We start from the raw sequence: 27,415 nt of genomic DNA, 5'->3' as shown, positions 1-27,415 counted from the left end.
CCACAAACTATTACCCAGATAAACATTCTATTAACTAAAGCCCATTTTATTAAATAGCTTAATCCCTTGTTGGTTAATAATACATGCCACAGAATTCTGGGGATATCAAAACAAAAAAATGTTGTCATTTAAAGGAATTAATTGGAATAGTTACATCATTCAGAGAGTTAGCGTGATCTGATCTTTTAAAATAGTCTACAGAGAGCGATGCACAGTGGAAGGGGTTTGTTACCTCACTTTGAAGTTGGAAGTCTGCACACTGTCACCTGCAGCTCCTCATCTAACAGCTCAGCTCACCGTTGCTGCTCTTCCCCTTTTTCCTTACTCCCTGCAATGTTTCAACCTGATCTGCTGTCAAAAAGTACAGAAAATGACTCTTTCTGATGAACAGTAGTGGTGCCTTCTAAGCCCAATATAGACTGTATAAAACAAGATATTGCACTTAGGTCTGACAAGTGAAGAAAATGTGAAGGTAGCTTAAACCTGCACATTTTCTCAGCAGCAGTGGCTGACTACTAGTTGTACAAAGAAATCCACTTGTATAGACGTCTATGAGAAGTTACCTCTCCTGAGTAAACATTTATTGTCTCATTCACAGCGTCAATTTCTTTTTGTTTTGTTCTATTTTTTAATATAAGAAAATATTAATTTTGTTCATTGCATTTCCCTTTAAAGTCAGGGTATGTTTTAAGATGTGTCAGTCCTTGGTTAGTCAGTCAGATCCCTTCCTTGCATTCTAAGACCAACGGATGCAATGCTTTGAGTGGCTAGGGAACACCACAAGAAACAAATGCATTACTCCACATTTCATGTGAAGTGCAGAATAAGCCCCCGATGATTGCAACTGTTTTTTTTTTTCTTTTTGGTCTCCAACACTGACAAACACGGCTGGTGCTGAGAAATAGCCCAAAATTGGCTATTAGCAAGATAAAACCATAATCCTCTGGCCTCTGACTAAAAGCGCTCATAATAAAGGTCAACTTGAGTTTTCTCAGGTAAAATTTTGTAATGTGAAGCTGCATGGCAGAAAGGTTTAATTTTCACGAGCAGTAATTTAATAGACCCCCACCTTCCATCCAACCCCTGCCACAGACGCCCAATTCACAATACCGCAACTATTGCAATACTTGCCAGTGTGTTACCTCATTTAGCTCTATTGATTCAATGGACATTAATTCAAATGACATTTTTCAAAGTTGCCACTTTTAGTACATCAGAGCCCATATGGTTTAATAAGTATGCCAAGCACTCCAACATGTTCAGTCCCCTGAGGAAGCAAGGACAGCAGTGTTGGTAATGTGCCGAATGATGCAAAAGGATGCCTGTAAAAGAAAATGGAAATAGAGATGTGTTTACAGAGCACAATGAACAGAAGATTTAACTATAAATGATATTCATCATCATAACCACGCTCACTGTACTGTCTCTGCTTACTGTTTGTGTCTGTAAAATGTATACACATAGCCCTTTAGAGACCCAGAGGTTCACAGTCTGTATAAGAAAAGAAGTGTATTAAAAAGTGTATGTGTGGATATGAAGCTAAATGCAGTGACATTCACTCACCAAGCGCCAGAGGCTTAATAGTTCTTTCCCAGTTGAAGCTGATGAAATTAGACCCTTGTAGACATTTAGTCTGACCTCACTCAGCTGCTGTCTTTTCACTGTTATTTTCCTTTGTCCCCTCTTCAGCCATTTCCCTCATTTTCAGCGGGCATGACCATTAACCCAGAGTTAATAGCAGTTTCAGAGAAGCACTGCAGCCAGTTCCAGTTCATTTCAGCTTCTGAGAACAATAATAAGATTTTAATTGCCCATTTTTCCATCACCATAATTTCTATTGCCATTATTGACCATCATAATAAACTCCTGATTTTAGGACAGGTGAAAGTTTATGTTATCAAAGTCATATGTTACCATGTAAAGAAAAATTACTTCCATAAAATCCATTTCAGTTGCAGTTATTATCATTATTATTATTAGTAGTAGTAGTGTTTGCATTTTACTTAATCTTTTCCATTTAAACTGGTGAATAATATCAAGATTTTGTCCTTGTAAATGCTTGATTGCAGGGACTATGTCAGCTTGCATATGGAGTTATAAAAGGATAACCAGTATTAAGTTAACCTTTTCACATTGCCCGAGGTGCAGAGGATCCATTTGTCTGGTAATAAGCATTTACTCTCAATATCCCCCTTCCCAGCTTGGGTTGAGTAGCAAAAGGCAATCCTTTTAGGTTTGTGACACATTTTACTTTCTATTTACTGCCTCACAGCAGCAGGTAAATCTGCCTCTACAATCTGTGAGCAAAGACCTCTGCAGGGAATCCTGTTAGCTGCACAAAAAATAAATACTGGAATAACAGGAAGAAATGGGAACATTTTGACTGAACCCTCTGAGAATGTATTTACCTATAGAAATAAAAAATGTAGAAATAATGTAGAAAATGTAGAAATAAATATATTGAACAGTGACTATTAAATGGCATGTACCAAAACATATAAGGAGTCCATCCATCCATTTGCTTCCGCTTATCCTTTCCAGGGCGCTGGAGCTTATACCAGCTGTTATAGGGCGAGAGGCGGGGTACACCCTGGACAGGTCGCCAGTCTGTCGCAGGGCTAACACACAGAGACAAACAACCATTCGCGCTCACATTCACTCCTGCATTCACAACTATGGGCAATTTGGATTAACTAATTAACCTATCCCCAACTGCATGTCTTTGAACTGTGGGAGCAAGCCGGAGTACCCGGAGGGAACCCACGCAAACACGGGGAGAACATGCAAACTCCACACAGAAAGACCCCAGCCTGATGGTGGAATTGTCTAAACTTTTAAATACTACACTACACTCGTCTGGGGCTGGGCGCTCATGTATGTACCGGCTCACTCCTGGTGGCCGATTGGCGGGGCCGGGCGCCTGTGGCCCGGCTGGGCTCCTTCCGGGGGGTGGGATGCCCTCGGGCCTCTGGCCTCTGGGCCTGAAGCTCGGTCCTCTCTGGCACGGCTGCCGGCAGAGCCCACGGGCACGCCACTGCAACCCCCTCTGGCCTCTGCTCCGTAGCTGCGGGGTGACCTCTCGTTTGGGGCTCTACTCAGCTCTTCCCAGGAGGGTGGCAGGGTTCCCCCCCCTTTGGTGGTCCTCCTCGGGTCCTTGTACTCTGGGGCCTCTAGATATCTGGGGCCTGGATCTCCTCCATACCTGCTTCATACCCTGGTGGACGGGGCTATGGCTCCCCACACCCCCTAGCAGATTGTTACATGGAGAAACCTTTGGAATACAAGCATGCTGATCCACACAGGTATGCACACAGGTGTACACACGGGTGTTCACAGACACGGACTACACCTTTCTTGGCTGCTGCCTCAAAGCACATTGTGCGCTGTCTATCTTGCGTGCTGCACAATATCGTTTATTATTTACTATCTACTGTTATCTGCTGCTAGCTAGTTTATTGTGATGGTGCTGTTTTTTTTTATCATGTTGCTCTTTGTTGTTTGCTTTCTCTTCTGTTGTTTTTTTCTCCATACAGGTGATCCAGGTGTTTTATTTGTTTGTTTTTTTCTTTCTTCCCCCCCTTCTCACCGTCTCTTCTCCCCTTTGGTTTTCTTTCTCTCCCTCTCTTTCTTTCATTCTTTCTCCCTGTCCTATCCCCCAGTCATGTCTGTCCCGTTTGTAGCAACCGAAAATAAAATAAATTCATAATTATAATAAAGGTCAATCAAATGGACCAATATGGCAAGGCCATGATGATCCACTTGGTAAAATACATCCGCTTGGCATCTTTCTTGGCCTTAAGACAACAATTCTGATGGCTAAAGATCCAAACGGGACACAAAAAATAAATAAATAAATAAATAAATAAATAAATAAATAAATAAATAAATAAATAAATACATAAATACATAAATACATAAATAAATAAATACTACACTGCAAAACGTAAAACACAACAATTGATGAAAACAAAGATAAGATGAAACTATGTCAAATGTAATCAAATCATGTAATGATAATAATAATATGGTACTTGCCTCTGTCATAGTCTGTTCCTGACATTGCCTAAACAATCGGAAAACACAGGCTGTCTGTTGGGTGGTGGAGGCTCGGACAGACGGGCCAGGTGGTTGTCACACTGGGGGTGATCAACCAATTATCCAATCCCAAAAACAGGAATGAATTCCATCCAACGACCCAGCAGGCACTGGACTCCAGTAAGACGCACCCAGGTGTCCACACCTGAGACAGAGAAGAGGAAAACCCCCACAGCGATCCTCTGGTGGGAGGAGTCACACATAAATCACAAACAATCACAAGATTGAATTATAACAATGTGAATTTGTATACAGATGACACCCTACATTTCCATCAGGTCAGAGGATTTTTTCACTGACTGCACAAATGTATTCATGATGACGAAATCCAGCACCATGCACTCAGAGCGAGCATTTCTTTCAGAAATGAAAAAAGCAAAGAAAATCACTAACTGCTACAGGAACTGCTTAAACCAGATGTGGACATTGCTTCGTTACTAATGATGGGATAAGTATACAATATGTACCCATAATTAACAACATATCCAAGAATCAAATAATAGGTCATCTCATTCTTTCATTTTGTTTTATTGTCGTAGGTACTTTGTGATTTACATTTTAACAACATACATCCACAATTCAAATGAATGTTATCTTCTTTTGACCTGCCATCTATACAAGCACAGCTTTCCCAAGAAGAAAAAACCCCCACAATGACAAATAAATTTTGTAGTGCATGTTTCTACATCCGTAATTACTGTGCAATGATAATTTCTGTTATTTTCAGAGACTGGTCATTTCCATGGTGATGGTGTCCTTTGAGAGACTTTAGAAAGCTCTCTCCTCCCAAGGTGCTAGATTACATATTTTGAACATTTTGCAGCCGTTTGTACCCATCGTAAGCAATTACACAGCAGGGCAACTACCCACAAGGCAAGATGAAATGTGAGGAAGATTGTTACATGAGTATTATGCTGTACCTCAAGCCTCATAAAATCAGGAAAGAAGCACACAGTTTGCTTTAATTGAGGTGGACTTAAGGAAAGGAGTAATATTCTTAGCTCGAAATAGTTACTGCTCAACACTGACTTCATAAACGTGTTAATGAATCTGTTAATGAATGTTTTATTTAAAATATGTTCCCTAATGTTAAATGTTAGGTGATGTGAAAATAAGCTACGGTACACCAAAGGAGGTAGTGATACAAGAGTGTTGTTTTTGCCTATACCTTAACCTTGATTGACAAGCTTTTTCTGCATGTCCTTCCATCTTACCAGAAATAGTGCATGCTCTTGTTGGCTAACAGCCCCCTCCCCTCCATCACCAGTTATTACTGGAGCTGTCAAGCAAAGCACTTAACCTCAAACACAATCCCATAAACATGTGTGAAATGTAGACCCTGTGCTGCCAACATGAATGATTTAAAGGTTACATAAATAATGTACTACACCACCAAAAAGGTTAATGGTGCTGTATTTTCCCTTGTTCTCAATTAAAAATAAATAAATCGTGAATTACACCGATGTTTTGAGTCAGCTAAATTATCTTTATGTATTTAGTCCTATTTTAGTGTACTGTTGCATTTCCAGCAAAGCCTCCACCAAATATAAAAGAAAGAATGAGGGACTGCTAGGTTCTCTGCAGAAGACAGCTGTATATCTATAAGCAGAGCTATAAATCTGTCCTGCACATTAAATGCATTATCACAGTGATCGACAAATGACAAACAATGACAGGCGTGTTCATTTATAAGTGAAGAATGATTGACTTTTAAACAAAGGGCTATTTATAGTCAACCTAGGCCGGTTGTCTTTGTTGCATAATTCATACTGCTAAAAGAGAACCTATGACTATAAATGTTGAAGCAACCATAACTCTGTCAGCACCACATTTCAAGTGTTAACCTCTATAATCTGTTTGCACTATTTTGTGCCTACTGGAAAAATCCATCATTTGGATTGGCCCTATCAGAAGCATTTAACAGAAGGGGGCGGTTTGTACTCGACCACCTTAAGCCATTTTATGCCATACAGCAATAACAGCTGAGATTTGGATCCTGAAGCACAATTCCAGTCAGGTGCATTTTATCTCCCTTCAATCCTTTCTGTACTCTACTCCTCTCACCTGGCTCCAGCTTTACTCACACAGATGCACACATCTGTAGCATGCAGTCACAATCAAACCACAGTTTCTCAAGTCCATCAGATTTCTTAATCATTTGTGAGCAGCCGTTACAGGATGACAGGAACCTCATTAAAAACACATTTATGTTCTTTGTATATCATGTGTGACACACACAGTGTGTTTGCTTGTATTGTTCATAACGTGTGCAATTTGTCACTATCTGAAAAATAATTAAAATGCATGTTCAGTGAAGCATTAGAGAAAATATCGGAGCCAATGACTGTTTGATTAAATGGCAAAGCCCTTGCTATTATAATGTGTTGTTAAACAGAAATCGTTCCTACAGGCATTATGTTTGAAGTAGACGCTGTCTTCCTTTTCCCAGTGGTTTTCCTTAAAAACTCTGCAAGGGAAGGACACAATCAATGCCGTTTGTGCTAATAATTGGATATGTCTGTTTCCCCCCCCCCCATTTTTTTTCCGCCTAAGGGACCAAGAGGAAGGAATAAAACATGAGACATGACTCGCATCATCCTGCTCAACTTACCTTTATTTGCATTGTGATTGGAGTCCCTGGCTGATAACCCATGACTCTGATACATCTGGGGAGGTCGATAAGGGTAATTACTAAGAGGCTCACAGGGCATCGGGACGTATGACTGGTGATGCTGTGTGAGATGGACACACCCCAATCCATAATCAGAGTACTCCAAATGACAAAGAAGCAGCATGCATATATAAATAAAAAAAAAGCTTATGTAACATTTTAATTAAGAGTGCAGTTGAGCAAAGAAAATCTTGGTCATCCTTGCTTTTCAACCAATCAATTTGTAGTGGAGATGGTTGGTATCTCAAGATTACCTGCCACAAAAGAATAAATGCATTCTGCCGACAGCATTGTTTGTCTGAATGAAATGGAAAAAATGAAAAAGACAGAAATGTCAGCACACCCTAAGAATGAGAACTAGAACTGCTCAAACTTCACTTCCCAGATGAGCTTTTTCAAAGCTGTTTAATAAGGATGTTTGAGGTGCAGTTTAACTGGCTAGTTTTCCCCAGAGTCACTTGTCTGAAAAGCACAGCACCAAATTGATTGCTAGTAAAACATAAGCAGATGCACAAGTTTTAACCACTCTTGCATCTTGCGTCTAGCACCTGAAGTGTATGGATCCACAACCCTCTTTGTCACCGAAGAGCAAATTTGTGGTATTTTCACTATCATTTCACTTCTGACATTTCTCTTGAGCATTAACAGTATTTTGAAGGGTTCAGTCATTTTTTATTTGGGGTCTAACAATTTTATATTGAAACAGTTATTTTTTGTTGACTCTGGTTTTTCTTTAGACTGGAGGAATAACACAAAAGAAAAGTGGAAAAATGGATCATGTCTATTTAGAGTAGACCTAAAAATAACTATTAGAATAGATTTAAAATAGATCTGATGAGGCCTTTTTGTTGGATTATCAACAAAAAAAAGCTTGGCTATATTTGCATTTCACTTGTTGTAGGAATAATGTGCAAAAAATTAAAATCCCTGTAATTTCCTGTGATGTAACTAGCAACTGTTGATTCAAATGTCTTTAATCTTTACTTCAAAAGCTAATTCCTGCTAAGAATACAACAATTAATTTTATTTGAATTAATTTTCTGAAGCTCAGACTTTAATTATTATATTCAACAATTCATGTAACAACACACACTTCATTTTGGTGTGTTGTACCTGAGGCCAGGTACTATGCACTTTACTTGTTCAGAACTATGTGATGTTTCACAGAATAAACAGTGTTTCAGCAAACTGTGTCCTCTGAAGCCACGAAAGTTGTTGTTGGGTGTGCAAAGGCCAGACTTAATGAAATATTCATGTGCTCACATATTTACACTCAAAGCCTCAAGTGTTAACATGAAGAAGGTAAACCCTCTGTTTTTAGAGGATAAGCTTTGTTGTTGGTTATTGAGCTATGTTGTGCAAACACCTTTTTTTCTGAAAGTATGAAATATATAAAATGCAATTAAACTTCTATGAGAGGGTGGTAATTATTCTGAGGCCGACTGAGTAAACAATCATCAATATTAAATGAGTTAGACCAAGCAGTCTCTCATAAGTTGGGTTGTTTCAAAGGCGGGAGCACTCTTTAGGTAGTCTACTCCTCCCTGTGCTATGGAATAATCCTGGAAAGATAGTGAAGCTTGGCTTTTGTCGTAATGAAAGTGACACCAGTGGGAGTCCACTCAGTAAGATGTTCAAGGAAGAGCAATTGACCAACTGTCAGCTAGACGATTAGCATTAGAGCCCTAATTATGTCACTTATTGCAATGGCAATGACTTAAATAATTACAAAAAAGCCACGTTACTAATTATTGAGCCTCAGAAGAATTTTATGTAACTTCACACACATGTTTGACATAAAGAACTCATAAAATCAGGTTCTGTTCACGGCATATATTAGCCAAAACAGGTCATTTAATTTAAATTTGTAATCACTCACTCTTTTTATTCCTAAAATAGTTCAAGGGATCACGTAATTAATTTTTACTTAGTAATATATTACTGCCCAACACTGGCCATCAAGGAGAAAAGGAGGCGTAAAGCAGTACTGGTGGACAAACTGTTGGTTACTCTACAAAAAGCACAAATCTTTCCTATATTGTTGTCTAAAAAGATTGCAGCCTTACACTGCACAACTGCAAAACTGTCAGTGGATGTAGAAACTGAATCTATGTAAAAAGTGTCACAGAGACAGATTTAGATGAACGCTTATTGCAGATGTTATGTCACTAAAGAAAACTGGCATATTCACGTGACCATGAAATATGTCCTTCTTTATCCTGTGTTGTTGTTGTTGTTGTTCAGCTCTGTTCCAGCAACACTACTATTTGATACATTTGCAAAGTGTTGTTTATTTTTAACACATATGACAATCATTTTGAAATTAAGCTTCTTAGTTTTAAAGTAGCAAGAAATCCATCTTTCCAAAAGCAAAGTTAGGTTTCTGTGTTGGGTTTGCCAAACAATTATAATTGCCTCTACTTACTCATTATTTTCAAATTTACGTAATTTTATCAAACAAAATTTATTTTTTGTTTTTCCCATTTCATTTTCTGAAAGTTGAGTCCAATTTGATGCCTATCAGATGTTTTGAGTCTGCCAGGAAAATTTGAAAAAAGAGGAAAAAAAGACGCTTAATTAAAACAATTAAGCAAGTTTTGTCTTAACTTTGAACTTAACACAAATGAATATTTCACATTTGTCCAATTACAGCTCTGCCTAAAACAATTTGAAATATTTGAGAATCTAATATTAGAAGAACAAGAATTCAAAGCCACTCTGTGCTCCTGCAAGTAGGGCACTGGTTTTGCCTCTTGAACAGAGCTTTTGTAAACCCATTCTCAACAATCTGCTGCAGAAGCTTTGTGTGACATCTACTATGGGAACATTTTGTCACCGACACAAATGCTGTTTATAAAAACAAAAGAAACTGCATCTGGAAAAAAAGTCACTGTAACCTAGGATTTGTTAGGTTGGCAGTCTGTAAATCCCCCCCACACAAACAAGAGATAGTTAAAAGCTCTTTTCTTTATACACAGTGCATGAATATCTCAGCAGCAAACTAAACCCTGAATGCTTGTTGTGTAAAGCAGTCGGATAAACAAAGAGCTGTAAAAAGAGCTTTAGGGCAACTAAAGCATTTAGTGTAAACACTGTTAATTGCACTTTTACAGATGTGCAATGTTTAAAAAGCTCAACATATTAAGTAGTTTTGTCAAACTGGTTAGTTTCCCTGTTTTTGTCAGACATAGGCCCTTCTAACTTACAGCAGTGGCGGCTGCTGACTCCAGCACAAAAATGTCTTTAATGACTTCATCTTTTACAGAACAAGTGAAGCATCTGCAAAAACACTGCAAACAACGAGCTCAGCAAAACAGCAGAATAAAAGTTTGCCTTCTCCAAGTTTACTTCCCACCTGTTTATAATCTGAAATTTTAAAAAGTCATTAAATATTCAGCATCCATATAGAGTATGATTTGAGTGAAAATAGCATGCAATTTTCATTTATAAATGATAAACCTACATGAATAATCATTGGAAAATCTAATGCTGAATGGTTATCCCATTTTAAAATAATTCAGAGATTAAGTGGCATGAAAAAAAGCAAAAAAAAAAAGTGATAAAACATTAAAAAACTATTTACATGTGAGTTCATGATACTAGACTCGCATTTAAAATCCAAAAGTAACCTCTTTGTAAACCCAAAAGCCTACACATCAGCGAGAGTGGTATATCGAGTAACAAATGACACTATATGACCATTTGGTAGCAACTTGTCAGGACAGGTAGCCATACTCTATATCATACCCTGCTTCATCATCTAGATTAAAATAAACATGGGCTGCACTAAAGAAGCTTCTTCGTGCAGCCTGTTGGTCAGTAAAAGAATGTGGTTTAAGATCAGTACATGTTTATTTATGTTATTTTCAGACCTAGCAATAGCAGATTTGCTTGGGTACTTGGCTATGCAGAATGGAGAATTATAGGTATACAATACAAATGTGCTTGCAACCTTCACAAAAGCAAAGTCCAAGTAGCCTGACAGTTAACCCGATATGCCAGGGTAGAATTTAAACAAAACACTTGGTTTCATATTACTATAAGGAAGCTCTTTGTATGGTAAGAGTTCTCCGTGATTTTCTCAGTGGCAGTTTGAAGGCGAGCCGAGAACAACACAGACAAGATTAGACCCAGTGACTGGTTGTTCCATATACTTTTTGAAACTACCTACAGGACCAATGTTCAACCATACTGGTTCGTTCAGCCAGCAATCCCATGAAATTAGCTGATCTTATTACCAGTACACATCACTCATGCAACCTAGGGTAGGCTATTTCAGATGCTTCAGGCTGTATACACTTCCTGCAAGCCACTTTGCAAACACACCTCCCCCTAGCTCCTCCACATCATGCTTTCTGATTTAATCAACTGTTTCTGTTGTCATTGTCTCCTTTGCTCTGGCTCCTGTTCCCACCTTAGGCTTTCTACGTTTGCAAAGGGAAGTCTCAGGACAGATACTTACTGCCAAATATAAATAACTATAGATAGAAAAACAAACTTATTTGAACTAAATGGGTCTTGACACAACTACACTGACTGCCTAATACAATAGTCACTAATAGTCACTGTTTGACTAAAAACTGGTCAGTAAGACGATTTATTTAACAGCTTAAAAAAAACAGCACAGTTAAATTAATCTGTTTTTATATGGGCAAATTGGTGATTTGTTTATCTTCAGGGTTGAATTCGATAATGAGTGAGTAGAACATTGAAGGAAGTACGAAAACAGCTTTGCGTCAGCCTGAAAGGAAGGTGGGAAGAGGACCATCAGGGGAATCAATAGCTGCATTGTTACTTGGAGTAAGGTGAACATTCGAACACAGCACGTCTGTCAGACACACAAAAGCCAAACTCTCTGCACTGAGCACTCATGAAAAGCTGGTGTACAACACAAGTGAAGACAGAACAAGACAGATCTACTTTACTCTACTTTGTCCTCTTTCTGTCCTTTCTTTGTCATCTCTGTTTGGGTGTCTGCATAGCTCCAGGACAAAAAAAACAAACACAAAAAAGGCCTTTGGACTCCTCATCTGGTCATAGCCCTTGATAGAGGAAGCGAGACAGGAGGTAACACCTGGCTCTCCACCAGCTGCCTTGGGGCATAGAGTCTCACACATTAATTCTCTGAAGTGAGAGGATCTGTCAGCAAATCAAACACATACACACACTAATGCTTAAGGCATACATATGTGCACAAACTCACAGCTGCACAAACATACACATACAAAACTCTCACAGCTGCACAGACACACACACACACGCGCATAGACAGACTAAGTTGCATCTCGAGGGACGATAGCCTTAGCAACCGGAGCTGTGTCGGTTATTCCTCCCCTCGCTTTAACATTTTCTATGTCCCTCTGTTACATTTTTATGGACATGTGATCCAAATCTCAAAACAACTGAAGCGACAAGAGTTACTTTGAGCTGTTTTAAAAGAATTTGCAAAGATTTTTTTTTTCTTTTTGCATGAAATCCCTACATGGTTCTCAATTACAGACCTCAGATCTCACAATGGTGCCCTGCTTAAAAAGAGATGCTCCCCCCCCTAATTCGTTTTTTCTTTGACTTTGTGTCGTGCTGGGAAGAAAATCTGCTGTGTGCCCACCATTTTAAAGACGGATGCAGGCAAATGATTCCAGGCTTCCAGACCCACTGATTTGCTTGTATTTGAGGTGAGAGAGGAAATCAATAGAAGAAGGAAATAGAAAACGCACCTGTAGCGGCAGTGCTATTTTAAAGAAAATAATGTCAAAACATCATTTAAGAGAAGCCACATTAATGAATAGACTTAAATTAAATGTATCTGACATTTAATTGTGTGTAGTGATTTAACGGTCCTGTTTAGGCAACAGACATTTCTCTAGCACAAATAGACTTCAAAGCGATTGCCACAGGGATTTTACTTTAGAAACATGAACAGGTAGAAACAGAGGCTGCAGCCTGACTGCTCATCACTGCATTTGTTACCTGCTGAAGTTCAGGGTCTGGCTGCTGGGCTGGGGAGGCATTCACTCATGTTTAAAATCATTTTGGGTTCTTGGCTAGCGTTCGCAGCATAATGCAGTTGTTTCTATTGTGGATGCAGTTTGGACCATTGTGCGCTCGTCCTTTTGTGCAAGAAAAATAAAAGAAATTTCCCTGTCCAGGTTGCAGACTGTGCCATTATTTCCCTCCTCCGATGCACCAGCTGAATGTAGTGCAAGTGGGATCGATGAGCAGCCAGACTGACAATTCCCCACAAAAATGAACAACTGCGAACTGGTTCTCTACAAGAACCTGTTCTCGATTCTTATCCCTACTCATCATGGTCATGAATATTACGGTAATTTTAGTATTTTTATGATTTGAAGTTTGAATTTATTTGGATTTTGTCTAATACACACAGGGTCAAAAGTGTACATGCAGGCTCAAAGACATACACTCAAGTTGTCCTGAATGTATTTTAACTTGATAGACAAATTTGTACAAGTAGAAAATCCAACAAAATTTAAGAAGATTTGTAGATTCACACAAGTTGGGAATGTCTTTTGCAGCCATTTCTAAACAACTGGAGATCAGAAGATCATTAATTCAAAAAACTGTACATAAGTACAAGTTATTTGGGCGTGCCACCATGCCACAGGTTTGGAAGGGGAGCCAAACAGTTACCCTCATATGAAAGGAAATTGGTTAGGATGTTCAAGAAAACCACTAAGGCTCAACCCTTCCACGAACTGGAAGCTAGTGGAACACCAGCATCACTGTCCACACTGAAGGAGTTTTTCTTTACCACAGACTGAGAGAGTGATGACCAAGAAAGAAGCCAAATGGACACCTTCAAGCTCGCCTGACAAGCAAAATGCCTTCTGGAGAAATGGTTTCTCAAGACTGACCTCATGAAAAATGGTTTTGGAAAAGATGAAGCAGCCTAATGTTTAGCTTCTTGAATGGCCTCCCCAAAGCCCTGACCTCACCCCTATTGACAATTTGCGTATTCATTATTGCATTTTTCTCCAGTAAAATCATTCCATTTTGGTAAAAAGACCAGTTCAGAGAAATCACCAGAAGCCCAAAATTACCATAACACTCATACCCCTGAACAGGGTATGGAAACGTTTAACATAAAAAACATAAAATAACTTATAATATTATGTTAATGACTTAAAACCCTGATAAACTGTTCTCCACATGTTGTTACATTTAGTACAAAACATTATTATCAAAGTTTAAAAGTGCCTGAGAATTCTGAAAGTCGGGAGAAAAGTGGTTTAAAAAGCAAACAGCTTCACTAATGCCTATCACATCAGTGGTTTGGATCACACTGCTTTTGCAGAAATTCCCTTTCAAAAACACCAAAAAGTGCAACAATAAACTTACTGTACTCGGCTAACCCTTGCAATGAGTAAAAGTGAGTAATGAGTAATAGTGTGTTTTAAGTAATAGGAGCCGTTGCTGAATTATCATTCAAACAGCAGACACAGTACAAGTGATGGAGTCAGGCATTATGCAAACCAGGTTCTAAGCTTAATGCTATAATACCGAAGGACATCTAATCTACTGCAACATACACACAGTAGATTTGATCTCTGCATTTTAAATGCTGTTAGTTTTCACACAACGGTAAAGCAAATTTATTTGTATAGCACCTCTGAATGAAAAGGTCATGGAAGTACTTAACAGGAGACATTAAATCATGAAGATAATAAAGGCAAAGACAAAATTTAGTAATCTTAAAATGAAATACAAGAAGATAAATGTAATAAAAATAACATTTTTATTGGAGACAAGCTTCATTACCAAAGGAGTCAAAATATTCTGCAATGAAATCCAGCCCTTTATATGCAAAACTCGTGTGATCAACAGATGGCACTGCAGACAGGAAGGCAGGAAGACCACTGGCCAAAAACATGAAAAACGAAAATCCAAGGGCAAAATCAACCAGATTAGATTAGAAAGAAGAGGGATTTGCAGTGACAACCTGACAAACATAGACACAGACTGTATTCACAGATTGATTGATTGATTGATTGAATCTTTATTTTGAACATGTTGAAAAAGTATAAAAAAAAAAAATAGAATTAAAAGAGACAAATGAACAAAGCAAACAAAAGGAAAACGAGCAACCACAACTCCAAATAACGTCCATGTTCAAAAAGGAGCAGGAAGAAGCATAAGCTTATTTAATCCCACCCCTTTTCCACTATCTAGTATCAATAGACTACAGAAATACCTCCTTGTAATTACATTATATGTTATGTGTAATTTTTTTTTTTTTTTTTTTTTAATATATACACATATATGTTTCTATCTATCCATACCTACGTATATACACACATACGCACATATACACATTTTCAATAACCCCATTAACACCTGAAGGATACACAACCTACAATTTTATATATATTTAATATATATATATATATATATATACATATATATATATATATATATATATATATATATATATATATATATATATATATATACATACACACACATACACATACATATATATATATATATATATACACACATACATACACACACATACACATACATATATATATATATATATACACATACATATATATATATATATATATATATATATATATACATATACACATACACATATATACATATACATACATACATATACACATACATATATACCCATACCAACAAACCCGTGCATGCGCACACACATGAAAATATTAGACAAGAACACCCTATCAAATCTCTACCTTTTCCCTGTACCCTGTAAAAACCATATCCTTAAACCGCTTTTTAAACTGCGCCATGCTTGGACATTGCTTCATATCTTTACTTAGTCTGTTCCACAGCTTCACTCCACACACAGAGATGCAAAAACTTTTTAATGTTGTACGGATACGAGGATGTTTTAAATTTAATTCCCCCCTCAAATTGTATCCCCGTTCCCTTTTAGAAAACATTTTTAGAATATTGTCAGGAAGCAGGTTATTTATTGCTTTATATATAATTTGTGCTGTGAGAAAATGAACCAGATCTGTGAATTTTAGAATTTTTGATTTTAAGAATAGTGGATTTGTATGATCTCTGTAACCAGTTTTATGGATTATCCTTATGGCCCTTTTTTGTAATATAAAGATTGATGATAGCGAACATTTGTAAGTATTGCCCCAAACCTCTGCACAGTAATTCAAATACGGTGCAATCAGGGAACAATAGAGAATGTGGAGTGATTTGTGGTCCAGAATGTGTTTTACTTTACTCAAGATTGAGACACTTCTTGAAATTTTGTTATGTATATGATTTATATGAGACTTCCAGTTTAATTTATCATCTATAATCACACCAAGAAACTTATGTTCAAGTACTCTTTCAATTTCCACACCATCTACATGAATCTGCACTTGTGCATTTCTAAGGGAATTCCCAAATAAGATAATTTTAGTTTTACTTAGATTTAGCGATAGTTTGTTCCTGTTAAACCATTTTTTAATTTTGCACATTTCTGAAGTAATTGTATCCAGCAGCTCCTTTAGATTCCCCCCAGAACAAAAAATATTTGTGTCATCTGCAAATAATACTAATTTTAATATATCAGATGCCTTACAAATATCATTTATATAAATAATAAATAATTTTGGACCCAGTACAGAGCCTTGTGGAACACCACAAGCAATGTCCAAGCATGATGAGGAATGGACACCCAGCTTCACAAATTGTTTCCGGTCACTTAAATAATTTTTCACCCATTGCAGTACAACCCCCCTAATCCCATACCGTTCCAGTTTATTAATTAATATGTCATGATTGATTGTGTCGAATGCTTTCTTGAGATCCAGAAATACTCCAGCTGCATACTGTTTCTGATCTATAGCATTCGTAATCTCCTCAATTGATTCGATTAATGCCAGAGATGTTGATCTTTTTGATCTGAATCCATATTGACTGTCAGAGAGTAATTTATATTTATCTAAGAATTTGTCTAATCGTTTATTAAACAGGTTTTCTAGGATTTTGGAGAATTGTGGTAGTAAAGAAACAGGCCTGTAATTTGTGAAGTGGCGTCTATCCCCGGGAGAGAAGGGTAATATGGTACACAAACACTAACGAGGGCAGGGAAAAGAACAAAGGAGGGATATACAACACAGAAAACCACACGAGGAACCAAACTTTGAAATAAACAGCAAATAAACTTTAAAGGAGAACAAGAACAATCTCACACAGACACAAATGAGACAAAGACAGATGGTATACAGAAAAGGGAACAAAAAAACCCATTCAGAAACACTAAATGTAAAACTAAGGACAGATCATTACAAAAACACTATGAAAGTATGAATAATTTTCTACAAATTAAATTTATTTCTGGGAGTTTATTCCAGACATAAATGTTTCTGAGCAGAGCTAAAACAATCACAGAGGGCTAGTAAAATCATAAATGTACTTTTATAAACTAACATTCGGATTATAAGATCATTTATCTGACAGACGGGAAGCAAGACCCGAATATCACACTGATAGTAATGAGGACTCTGAGTTCAGAATGATCAATTAGTGAAATGTCTCATTCTCTTTTCATGGAGACAGAGTCAGGCAAACTTATTTAAGAGAAAAGTACGTTTAAAGCAAATTTGGCTTTAAGTCTTCTGACATGAAATTTCTTTACTTCTTGGTGTCTGCTTAAGCTTTCAGAAGGCTGAATTGTATTTGGTTGGATGCTAATAATTAAATGTGGGTCTGAATTTAGACTATATTGAGTTTTCTGTCTTTGTTCTTTATTGCTATAGCGGGATAGAGAAAACCCAACATTGAGTTGTCTTTCTGTCCAGAATGATTCTTTCAGTTGGATATTTAATTGGACATGCAAGCAATTATTACCCATCATCCAAATTAAAAATAACAAAACACGGTGTTAGTCCATTAGCTCCTCAATCATGGACTCTGTTTCTACATAATGTTGGATTAGTTTTATAAAGCAGCTGTCCTTGTTTGCTACCATCACAGTTAATAAAGCTGATAGAGATCTGAATCATTTCAACCTAATAGTGTGCCATATTTGGATAAACGTGCTGAAATTAAAGTTAAATTAAAATTTCTTGGATGTTCAGTTTCTAAACAAAATGATGCAAAATTATTCTTAAAAAGTTGGAAGTTTATGATTTTTACAGACTTTCAATCAGCTGCTTCCTCTGAGTCATTTTTTCAACATTTTCAAGAAAAGCGTCCCAAATGCAAACACAATTTGAAGGTCTCTCCCTTTCGCTCTACCTTTAAGAGAAAGTCAGTATTGAATTTTGAGGAAAAAAGGTCTCTTTTATAGTCTCCTAAGCTCCAACTTATATAGACAGTAAGGTCCACCAAAATAACTCCTCCAGCAACAACAATGAGCTGCCTCAGGGGTCAAAAACTGCTTTCAACCTGAGTGGACAACTCATTGGACAAAGATTGCTTCCTATTTATAGAAGCGATTGCAAATTACTTCACGAAATGGTGTTAGTTAAGAAGGTATGCTGCTTGTCAGAACCCACAGGAAACTCATAAACATCCAGGCTATATATGAATCTTTAAAAAAATGTGTTAGAAGCGAAGGGATCCACTTTCCTGCATTTGAATGTGTTAAGGTATGCCAGTACATTTCTTCAGAACAAAGCCTGCTGTTTTATTATTCAGCCTAAGTTTTTCTTTTCCTTTCCCCCTGTCAGCTGGGAAAGTGATGGATTAATTTGTTCAAAAGCAAGTTTCAGCAATGTTAAATTACAACCACTTTTCTATTGCCTTTAAAAGCAGACATTCAATTTAGCAGCAGCCGTGCCACTCAAAAGTAGAGCTGAAGGTGACAGATAATAGGGAATGTGGTAATACGGTTTAAATGTATTATGTTCGAAAACTATTGAGATTTCCAGGGCAACCACTTCTGTTTGAGTGATAATAGCATGGTTACGGCAAAACCGAAAGAGCAGCCAGTGAGGGACTCTTTCATTGCCTTTAAAGGACTCAGAGGTAAAATGTGACTTTGAATGGTTTCTGTTATGAGACCCTCTAAATGCCCCTTAACTGTCATGGTTCAGTCCTCTAAAGAATCTTTAAACAGCACTTTTCAGTTGTGCTTTTATAGAAAGCACTATAAAAATATCAAACAAATCAAAAAGATATCACACAGGCCTCTGGAAACATTTTGTGCAAAATTAAATGGGTGGGGGGGAGTAGTATTACAGATATAGTTACATAAGCCTAAAATAACTGCGGGTAACTGCTATGTCCTCGACAGATCACTGCAGCTGAGTCAAACCTGCTCTTTCAAGATTCGAGGTTAGTGAACAGTGTACAGTAGCGCAGGATGTACTTAGAGATGACATGTGTGTATTCCGAAACAATCTGTTTATTCTCTCTGGGGTCTGGAGAGTGATATCTGAGCAGTGAGAGGCATTTCTGCTGCAGCAAGCCATGATTTCTTAGGAAGAACTGTTTACTTATCCTTGGCATCACTGGTATAGTGGAACCTCTAAGTAACCGCAGCGTGTTGATATTACACAGGAAACAGCTCTCAAAAGTCCCTGAAATTTGTACTAATTGCTAGAGATGGACCGATCCGATATTACGTATCGGTATCGGTCCGATACTGACCTAAATTACTGGATCGGATATCGGAGAAAAATAAAAAATGTAATCCGATCCATTAAATATCACGAAAGCACCTCACAAAACTTGCAACACGCCGTAACTCGCCTCAGAACGTCGGAGCAGTATGCATCACGTGATAGAGCAGCTGTGGCATGCGGGACCTGTAGGTGGTCTGGATAGCATTTGGAGCTTCGCTAGCAACCTGGCATTTCATCTCCGACAAAGTTATCCCCGAGAGAAGTAAAGCAAGTGTGTAAGTCCATCTCTGAATGTTTGTAAAGCATTCCCACGTTAAGCTTAACGAGCGACTGCCTCTCGCTCTCCGGCTGCTACTTCAATCGTGAAACTGCTAATGATCAGCTGATCGGCTTTTCTGTTGTGAGTCTCTCTTGTTTGTTTTTGGTCCACTTTGCGCCAGAAAGAGCAAACCAGCGGCTGAACAACAGCAGCACGTTTAAGCTTGATAAGCTGTTGTTAGAATTTATTTAATATTACTTTCTACACCAGGATCTTTTTCTACGTAGCTGACGGCTGGTAACTGTGCAGGGGCGGATCTAGCAAAGTTTAGCCAGGGGGGCCGATAGGGCATTAACTGGGAAAAGGGGGCACAAAGACATACTTTTCTTTCTTTTTCTCATTTAAAATGTCTAGCTTTTAATAAATAATTATCTGACACCCAAAGTTTTAATTTGATGTAAAATGAATAGAAGTCAATTACTGTATATAGTGACTATTAAGTCTAATATATATACCCTAGTAAGCTTTAGTACATTTTCCTTTGGGAAGGTACCATCTGTGCAGTCTGCAATTTTGTTGAAGAAAGATGTTGAATCTATTTAATATTTCTTGAAAAATAATTGATTTCTGTGCATTTTTTTTCACACTGCATCAAATTAAGGTTGATTACGTTGATTAAGCATCATGAGGTGGAGCGTGAGGGGTGGTTCCCTATTTTTTATTTATTTATTTTTGTTGTTGCTGGGAGTTGGAACCCTATTAGTTAGGTTGCTTAATATTTACGCTAAGTACTCTTTAAAATACCAGAATAGGGAGGATGGTGTAGGTCTAAGTTTATTAGATTGATCAGTATTGCTGAACTATGAAATATTTTTTTTGTATACAGGTATAACAGAATAGCTTTAGTGTAGTTGTTGTTTTAAACTTGAGTATGAACTTGCAGACTTGCAAAATGCAGCAAGATATTTTAAAAAACAGTTTTGTTGATTAAAAAACACTATATCGGATTCATATCGGTATCGGCAGATATCCAAATTTATGATATCGGTATCGGTATCGGACATAAAAAAGTGGTATCGTGCCATCTCTACTAATTGCACTGTATTTGTATATAAGAAGACAATACCATTACTCTGGGGATATGTGCATGATTGCTTCATATTTAATGGTGTGTTTGCACATGAAACTAATGACAAATTCTATTTTAATCTTATTCTCAACAAATGCACACCAACCTCCACTTACAGGTTTAAGCTCTCAACAATCTAACCAAAAAGCAAAGGCATATTATGCATTTAGTTAAAGTTGGTTCAAAACTACGGGGAGGCACAAACCCAGCCAGAGGGGGATCACAAGCCGGGATAAATTGGAGGGTCACATCAGGAAGGACATCCAGTGTAAAATCAGTGCCAAATCGAGTATGCAGATGCGTCCGCTGAGGCAACCCTTCAGGAAATAAGAGAGCAGCCAAAAGTACTTTCTAGTTTACAAATAAGCTTAGTCTATCATGTGATATTTAGCCATTAAAAATTTGTAAGACAATTTTAAACTATAAAATTAAGTAAGGCAAGCTTCCTTCTTTGCAGTGTTTTTAGCACACATCCTGAGCTGTGAGGACAGTCATTCACCAGGCTTTCTTTATAAAGTGCCCCTGAAAAAAATAAGATCAATTCTTACATGATAACGTGATTTTAGAAAAGCACAATCCAAGCAGGAATTACTTGGACAAAAGGTATTCTGCAGAGCAGATTAGTTTTATATAAGAGAATTTTTAAGGCGACTCGTTTATCTTATGCAAAAGTGAAGGGATAGGAAATAAAATCCATTGTAGTTTTCCACCTACGACAGTGCCTAGCCAATATGAGGAAATAAAAAAGCAAATTACAATCCTTCACTGTGCGTTGCTGAGACAATCTTCTTCTTTTCTATAATTTTTGCTGACTGTAACAAATATGAACTGTGCGTGTTGGGGATCCGGGGTGGGGGGGCTCGGCCTCAACGCATCTCCAGGGACAACTGAGACAGATCAATTTTAATTACCCAGTAACCTCTCAGAGAGCATGAGCGTAATGATGAATCAAACAGCTTGGATGGCCACTCTTACCTCAGGGAACTCCCTGAACAACTGATACAAAATATAGCTCAACTCCCACGGATGCAAGCAGAGGAAAAGAGGGGTTATGAAAACCTTTAAGTTACTTTATGCAGTAAGGCTCGACTCAGCTAAAGGCTGGCAGAGGAGGTGAAGAGGAAACATGGGTCTAACCTGCGGCTGTGTGAGAGTGTGAGGGAGTGATATGAACAAGAAAGAGGGGGAGGAGACAGACGGACAGAGGGGATGCTGCAAAGGGAGCTGGCACTGCCAACTGGATGCTCATACTGGAATAGGAGCCATGTTACATTTCACAGACAAAGACGGTGCCTGTTTGCTTTGTAGCTACAGAAACTACCTGCCACACATTCTCCTGCCTAATCTCTCACCGTGACCAGAAAAATCGAACCGTCTCGACTGTACTACAGTCCTGCTTATTCATAAATGGCCAACTACAAAAGTTTTCATTGTGATAAGTTACTGCAAAAATCTAAGAGGACAGAAAAACACACACACCAAAAGCACAAAATGTGCTGCAGCAGCAGAGCAGTTCAAACCAACAGCTCTGTGCCCACTCTTCAGTATGCTCGAGCGTTTGTATTAACAAGTAAAGCAACACCGCATTTCTGATAAGGGTAATTCACCATTAGCAAGCATCTCTTGAACAAAAACAGAAAAGAAGCCCCCTGCTTTTGAATCCCTCTGCTACTGAAGCCATACTGTGTTTCGCCTTGAGGCAAAATTCAATCAACCAGTGTAAGAAGCGTTGCCTTCATTACAGCGAAATGTCTATAGTGTCACTAGGCAGCTTAAAACGATTTAAGAGGCAGGAGGAATCTTCTGCTGGTTTTCTACCCCTCTCCACATCGCATTACATGTTGTTTAAAAGTCTGTTCCAATCAATCCCCTTTAAAAGGCCTTTTATGGGAGCAGAATTAACCTCAGGGCTATTTTTAGAATCAAAAACATTTCATGTTTTCTGACCAGTCGGCCACACAAATGCTGTGTAGGAGAGGTATTTTAACGTGCTCTACACACAACCAAATCTGCCTCACACCTTCTTAAAAAAATGCTTATTCAAATACACAAATGTTATGTCTAAGAGTATTACTACTATAGCAGATTGCAATGACTGACTTTAAATTCCATGTCTTTGATTGAGCAGTAAAAATAAAATATTCCACGTTGATTTTGAATGTGTAATTCAATTAACTACCTTCTTTTCTGGATCAGCACTCAGCTGCTTTGGATGTATGTTCCTAAATCACTTTCAGGTGACTAATTCAAATTCATTGGGCTGTAAAACTGCAGGTGATCGTGCTTTAAAAGCAAGCGTTCCTTGTTCTGGTGATAGATCGTAATAATTATGAATGAACCAGATTTTAAAAAAAGGCTGAGTCGAGGGAGACAGAGAGTTGCTTTAAAGTAGCCTACATGTGGGATTCAGGGTGAGAGCAGGGAACCCTGCAGCCTCAAGGGTATAGTCATTTAATCTGACTCCACAGAGTACATCAAAGAAATTAGCAGCAGAGACATGACGCATTAAATTAATTTTAATTAAGAAATTTCTCAAGAGGATGCCGAAAGTGCAAATAGAGAAGGGGAGATTCTTTCTTTTTTTTCTTTGAAGACTAAGTTGACATGTATTTGTAAGCATGCATGAAACAAAGACCCTATCGAGCTATTACTGGTAATCCACTGTGTGTTGTTACAGTGAATATACCGTCCAGTATTTCTGAATGATTACGTTGACTAGCTGTGAATGAGCAAGAGCAGAGTACAAAGGAAGATGGATAAGCGGTCAAAGCCCATATATCTTTCTTGTATCCAGTCCGCACAAACAAAGTGTGGATCCAGTGTATCCGTCCTGGCAGAAGCAAACAGTGAATAATCAAACGCTCTCTGTAGCCAAATGAGTGTCCCCGGTGACATTTCATTGTGACCGGACCTGCAGTTTAAATACATTTTCTGCCAACATAAACTCTCACACAGCAAAACACAAAGACTGGCCGGGAGACTCTTTGAACATGACTGTTTAAACTTTCAACAACGTTACACACTTTTAAGAAGAATTTACAACACAGCCAAATGTGTAAATCAGGGAGGGAGAGAGGAACTGTGTTTGAAGAAGGCCTGGTGAACTGTTTAGTGCCAAATCCAAGGACCTGAAGTTTGTCCAGGTCACTGATAATTAAGACAGAAGGGATGTGAGCTGCCTGAGTCAATTCTCTTCCTATAGGCATCCATAGTATAACTGACATAAACAAATCAGTAAAACACAGTGAACCTGGTTTAAGCCTGATTAGGTGATAAATCTCAAAGAGTTATTCTAGTAATTCCAATTCTTAAACATTCAAATAGTAAGTGAGTCCGGTGAATATTCTACATATGTCTCTTTTCTCTACATCAATTTGAGTTGAATTCCGAATATAAGTAATCCGGATTGATATTTATGTGATTTTTAGTGAATTTTCCTGGCTTTTGATGCTAATAAAATTCCCACAACTCATTGGATAAGCAGCTGAATGTGAAGGTGGAATCATGTAGTTTGTCAAGTGTAACTTTCATTCAGTGGAAGTGAGACTAAACGCCTGGCTGACTTGCTTGCTAAGATGTTTTTTTTTCTCCCTTTCCTCTTGCAGTGCCACTGTGTTCGATGCGTCTCCAAGTGCGCACAACCCGTCTGCAGCAGCATTATTCCGCAGACCGCCTGCCAGGCATCTGGCTGCTCTGCGTTTATTTCTGGAGGCGCTGCTTTTCGCTCAATCACCTCCAACAGGTGGATAAGAACACTGGTGGATGTACACCCTGGGGAAAACTGGAGGCGTTGAAAAACCAGGTGTAATCCACCGAGGGAACTTGGTTGTTGTTGCCTATTTTCGTCTCCAGAATTTGTTGCGCGGTGAGTTTAATGCGGTGTGAGCCGGTCTGCGTTTTTTCCCGCACCTCCTCCTTAAAAGACGGAATGGAAATCGTGATTAAACCTGACCAAATGTGGATTCTCAGGAGGAGTGCTAAGAAGTATCCAAAAAACGAGAAGGAAGAATGCGTACTACACTAAAAAAAAAAAACAACAACAGGAAAAAGACGCGCTGACATCTCTAACACTAACAAGCGGGATTTTAACACTGCTGTTTCTACATTTATGGGGATACAAATTCCAAGAAGTTGAGGCGAATTATTTTCATGCTGTTTTCCACAGGAAGACCACTGAGCTCCCTGAGCGAAGTTCCAATGTCCATCATCCCAAAGGTTTGTCATTTGCTTCTGTGTACTACTACTGATCTTTGACTATATAAGGCTCTTCAGCAGACAAGAGTAAGGCATGTTACCCTCGGAAGGTTTCTGATAAAAAATTAAAACCGTGGCAGTTTAATGATTGTTTTCACTCGTACTGTAAGCGCAGGATGGGCTTTAAATATGCTGCATGGTCTGTTGGAAATCCATTCGATGCTGCTTGAGAACTACAACTTTCAGAATAAAAGATTCCCTGCCGTGGCGTTGGTGCGCTGCTGCACCGTGTAATCAAACAGCTGAGATTTCCCATTTCCAAGTAATGAATTGAATTCGGCAAACTCATTAGGGGAAGAGAGCCAGTGCACAGAAAGGCTACCTCTGTATGTGCGCGCGCGTGTGCGTGCGTGGTTGTGTGTATTGGCTCGTGCGCTACTGAGCGTGGGCGCCTGCGTGTGCGTTTCAGTATTTGCACACAGAGCTATGAGCAGGCCGTACCTTTTGTAGTGTTTCTGCTTGGTTGGCAGCTTCCCTTAATAGCGGCTGTCTTTTGAAGCAATTTCTGTCGCAGGTTCAAGCAAGCACCAGAAAATATAACATAACCCTCACATTGCAATATGTAGCCTGATCTAATCTGTGTGTCAGATAAACACTAAAACACACTCTTGTCTAAAACATTATAATATTTTGGCAAACAAATGCAAACCAATATAGTTAGGTCACAGAGAACCCCGATGACGTAACTTACTGTGTTGTTTTTGAGCAAAATTAAATTATAATTTTGTTTTTTTAAACACAGATATACATTGTTTTGTTTGGCTTGTCCTTTGCTACTTGTTTTTATCGTAAACCACTTGTTGTACTGAAAGCAGAGTTTAGTTTTCTGCTAAACAGACTCCTTATGTTGACAGTTGCATGCAATTACTTATACAGGTAAACTGGTCTCTGTAAAATCAAACTAAGGATCTCAGATGAGGTATGAAGTGCTGCCATCAAAATGCAGGTCCAGGCAGGATCAAAGGAAAATATTGTTTTCCTTTAATATTATCCACTTTTAATACTTTTACCCTCAATCTTAAACATTCTCTGCTCCTATAGATGATCAATCATGTTCAACATCTGAATTCTTAACAGCAGACTGAAAAAAAAGTTCTCACACCTAAAACTGAAAGCATAACCAATCACACAGCTTGTTTATTTAAATTAAATCTTTGTTACAGTGTTTTACAAAGTACCCTTATCCTCCTTTTAACTGTGGCTAATGCTAGAAGATTGATATCACACTGATGATTATGAGAGAAGGACTTGACCACTTGAAGCAGATTAACTCAGAAAGACAGGAAACACAGGGGAAACAAACTATATCCAAACCTACCATGTTCTCATATCAGTAAAAGAGCCAATAATGATAGCATCAAAAGTTTTGAACTGTGCCTTTAAATGTGCTATTTTAGGATGTGGGACTATGGGCACAGCATGAATATTTTTACTCATATTTATTAAAGAAATCGCTGCATTTCGGCTTGTTCTCATAAACTAATTAGCTGCTGCGGGTCCAATCATTATTTTTCAGATAGATGCAGTAATGAGTTGTCCTGAGATGGTGGGAAGAGAGAGAGGGGAGCCTTTAGGCACTAACTACTTGAACCTCTTGTTTTTTGTTATGTTTACGACTGTGCAACGTTTTCCACTTAATGTTGTTTTTGACTCACCTGGTTTATATTTCGCCCTCATCTCCAGCACTTTCTGTGTTCTTGTCTGCTTTGCTCATTTCAGTTTTAAATTCTCAGAGGGCTGTCAGAATATCTTGGACATATGTTCAGAGGTGACAGTCGACACATCCGCACAGATGCTAGTTTTCAGTCATTATTATGGTTGCTCCAGTTTTGAATTTTAAAATGGGTTTGTGACAGAAGCATTGTACTAAAGCTGCTTTTCACATGATTTAAACAATATTATCTCATCTTTTTATCTACATTCAGTATTTCAATGTTACAATATATTTAGAGATGTTTTAGATTGTGAAGAAACCAGGGACCAGAGGAAATAAAACAAAGTGCATATTATTTGAGAAGATGCAACGTGTCAGTCAACTAGTAATGATTAAGCACATTACATAAAGCAGTTAGAAACTTGAGATTTAATGAATCGTACCATCCAGTGCAGCTGCAAGTATTTCCTGCAGTGTGTGCTGTGTATCGTGATGGCTGTTTGTGAAACATGTTCAGCAGGAGCAGCCGCTGTCATGTCTACGCTTGATCTTTCTGCTTTATATTAGAGCTCTCTAACAGGACACCAGAGGAAAACAATGCAGTGGAGGTGTTTTTGATTTCTTTCCTACCTCACAACTTAAACATTTTTATCCTTGATTTTTGCCAGCATGTAAACATTGCCTGGCGTTAGATTCTGAGCATTTGAAACTTACTAAATGCTACAAGAACAATAAAAGGCAATTTTTTCTTTATTTCCAAATAAAACCATAATATTTA

The 27,415-nt window shown here is 38.2% G+C and overlaps 1 protein-coding gene and 1 long non-coding RNA gene across 3 annotated transcripts in view; one reads left to right on the top strand and one right to left on the bottom strand.

Moving 5' to 3' along the window:
- Positions 1-1,233: 1,233 nt before the first annotated feature.
- The window catches only part of LOC309715769, a 40,157-nt gene continuing 13,975 nt past the window's right edge, over positions 1,234-27,415 (bottom strand). Inside the window, exons 2-4 of the long non-coding RNA XR_014279284.1 lie at positions 1,564-1,783; positions 1,435-1,491; positions 1,234-1,322 (exon numbers count right to left, since the gene is read on the bottom strand). This is a non-coding gene — a long non-coding RNA (uncharacterized lncRNA). The remainder of the gene's footprint in view (positions 1,323-1,434; positions 1,492-1,563; positions 1,784-27,415) is intronic.
- trpc4a (transient receptor potential cation channel, subfamily C, member 4a) overlaps positions 24,292-27,415 on the top strand; it is a 31,752-nt gene continuing 28,628 nt past the window's right edge. Inside the window, exons 1-2 of one of the 2 annotated variants that reach the window (XM_082549116.1) lie at positions 24,292-24,594; positions 24,895-24,944. In XM_082549116.1, the coding sequence (XP_082405242.1) occupies positions 24,492-24,594; positions 24,895-24,944 (153 nt within the window). In that variant the 5' untranslated portion in view covers positions 24,292-24,491. The remainder of the gene's footprint in view (positions 24,595-24,894; positions 24,945-27,415) is intronic. The other variant, XM_082549115.1, reaches the window with a different exon arrangement.

This window comes from Aulonocara stuartgranti (assembly GCF_965226115.1).
Source record: "Aulonocara stuartgranti genome assembly, chromosome: 10".
Lineage (NCBI taxonomy): Eukaryota > Metazoa > Chordata > Actinopteri > Cichliformes > Cichlidae > Aulonocara > Aulonocara stuartgranti.
Note: the sequence above shows the minus strand (reverse complement) of the source record. Positions and strands in the feature narration are given on the sequence as shown.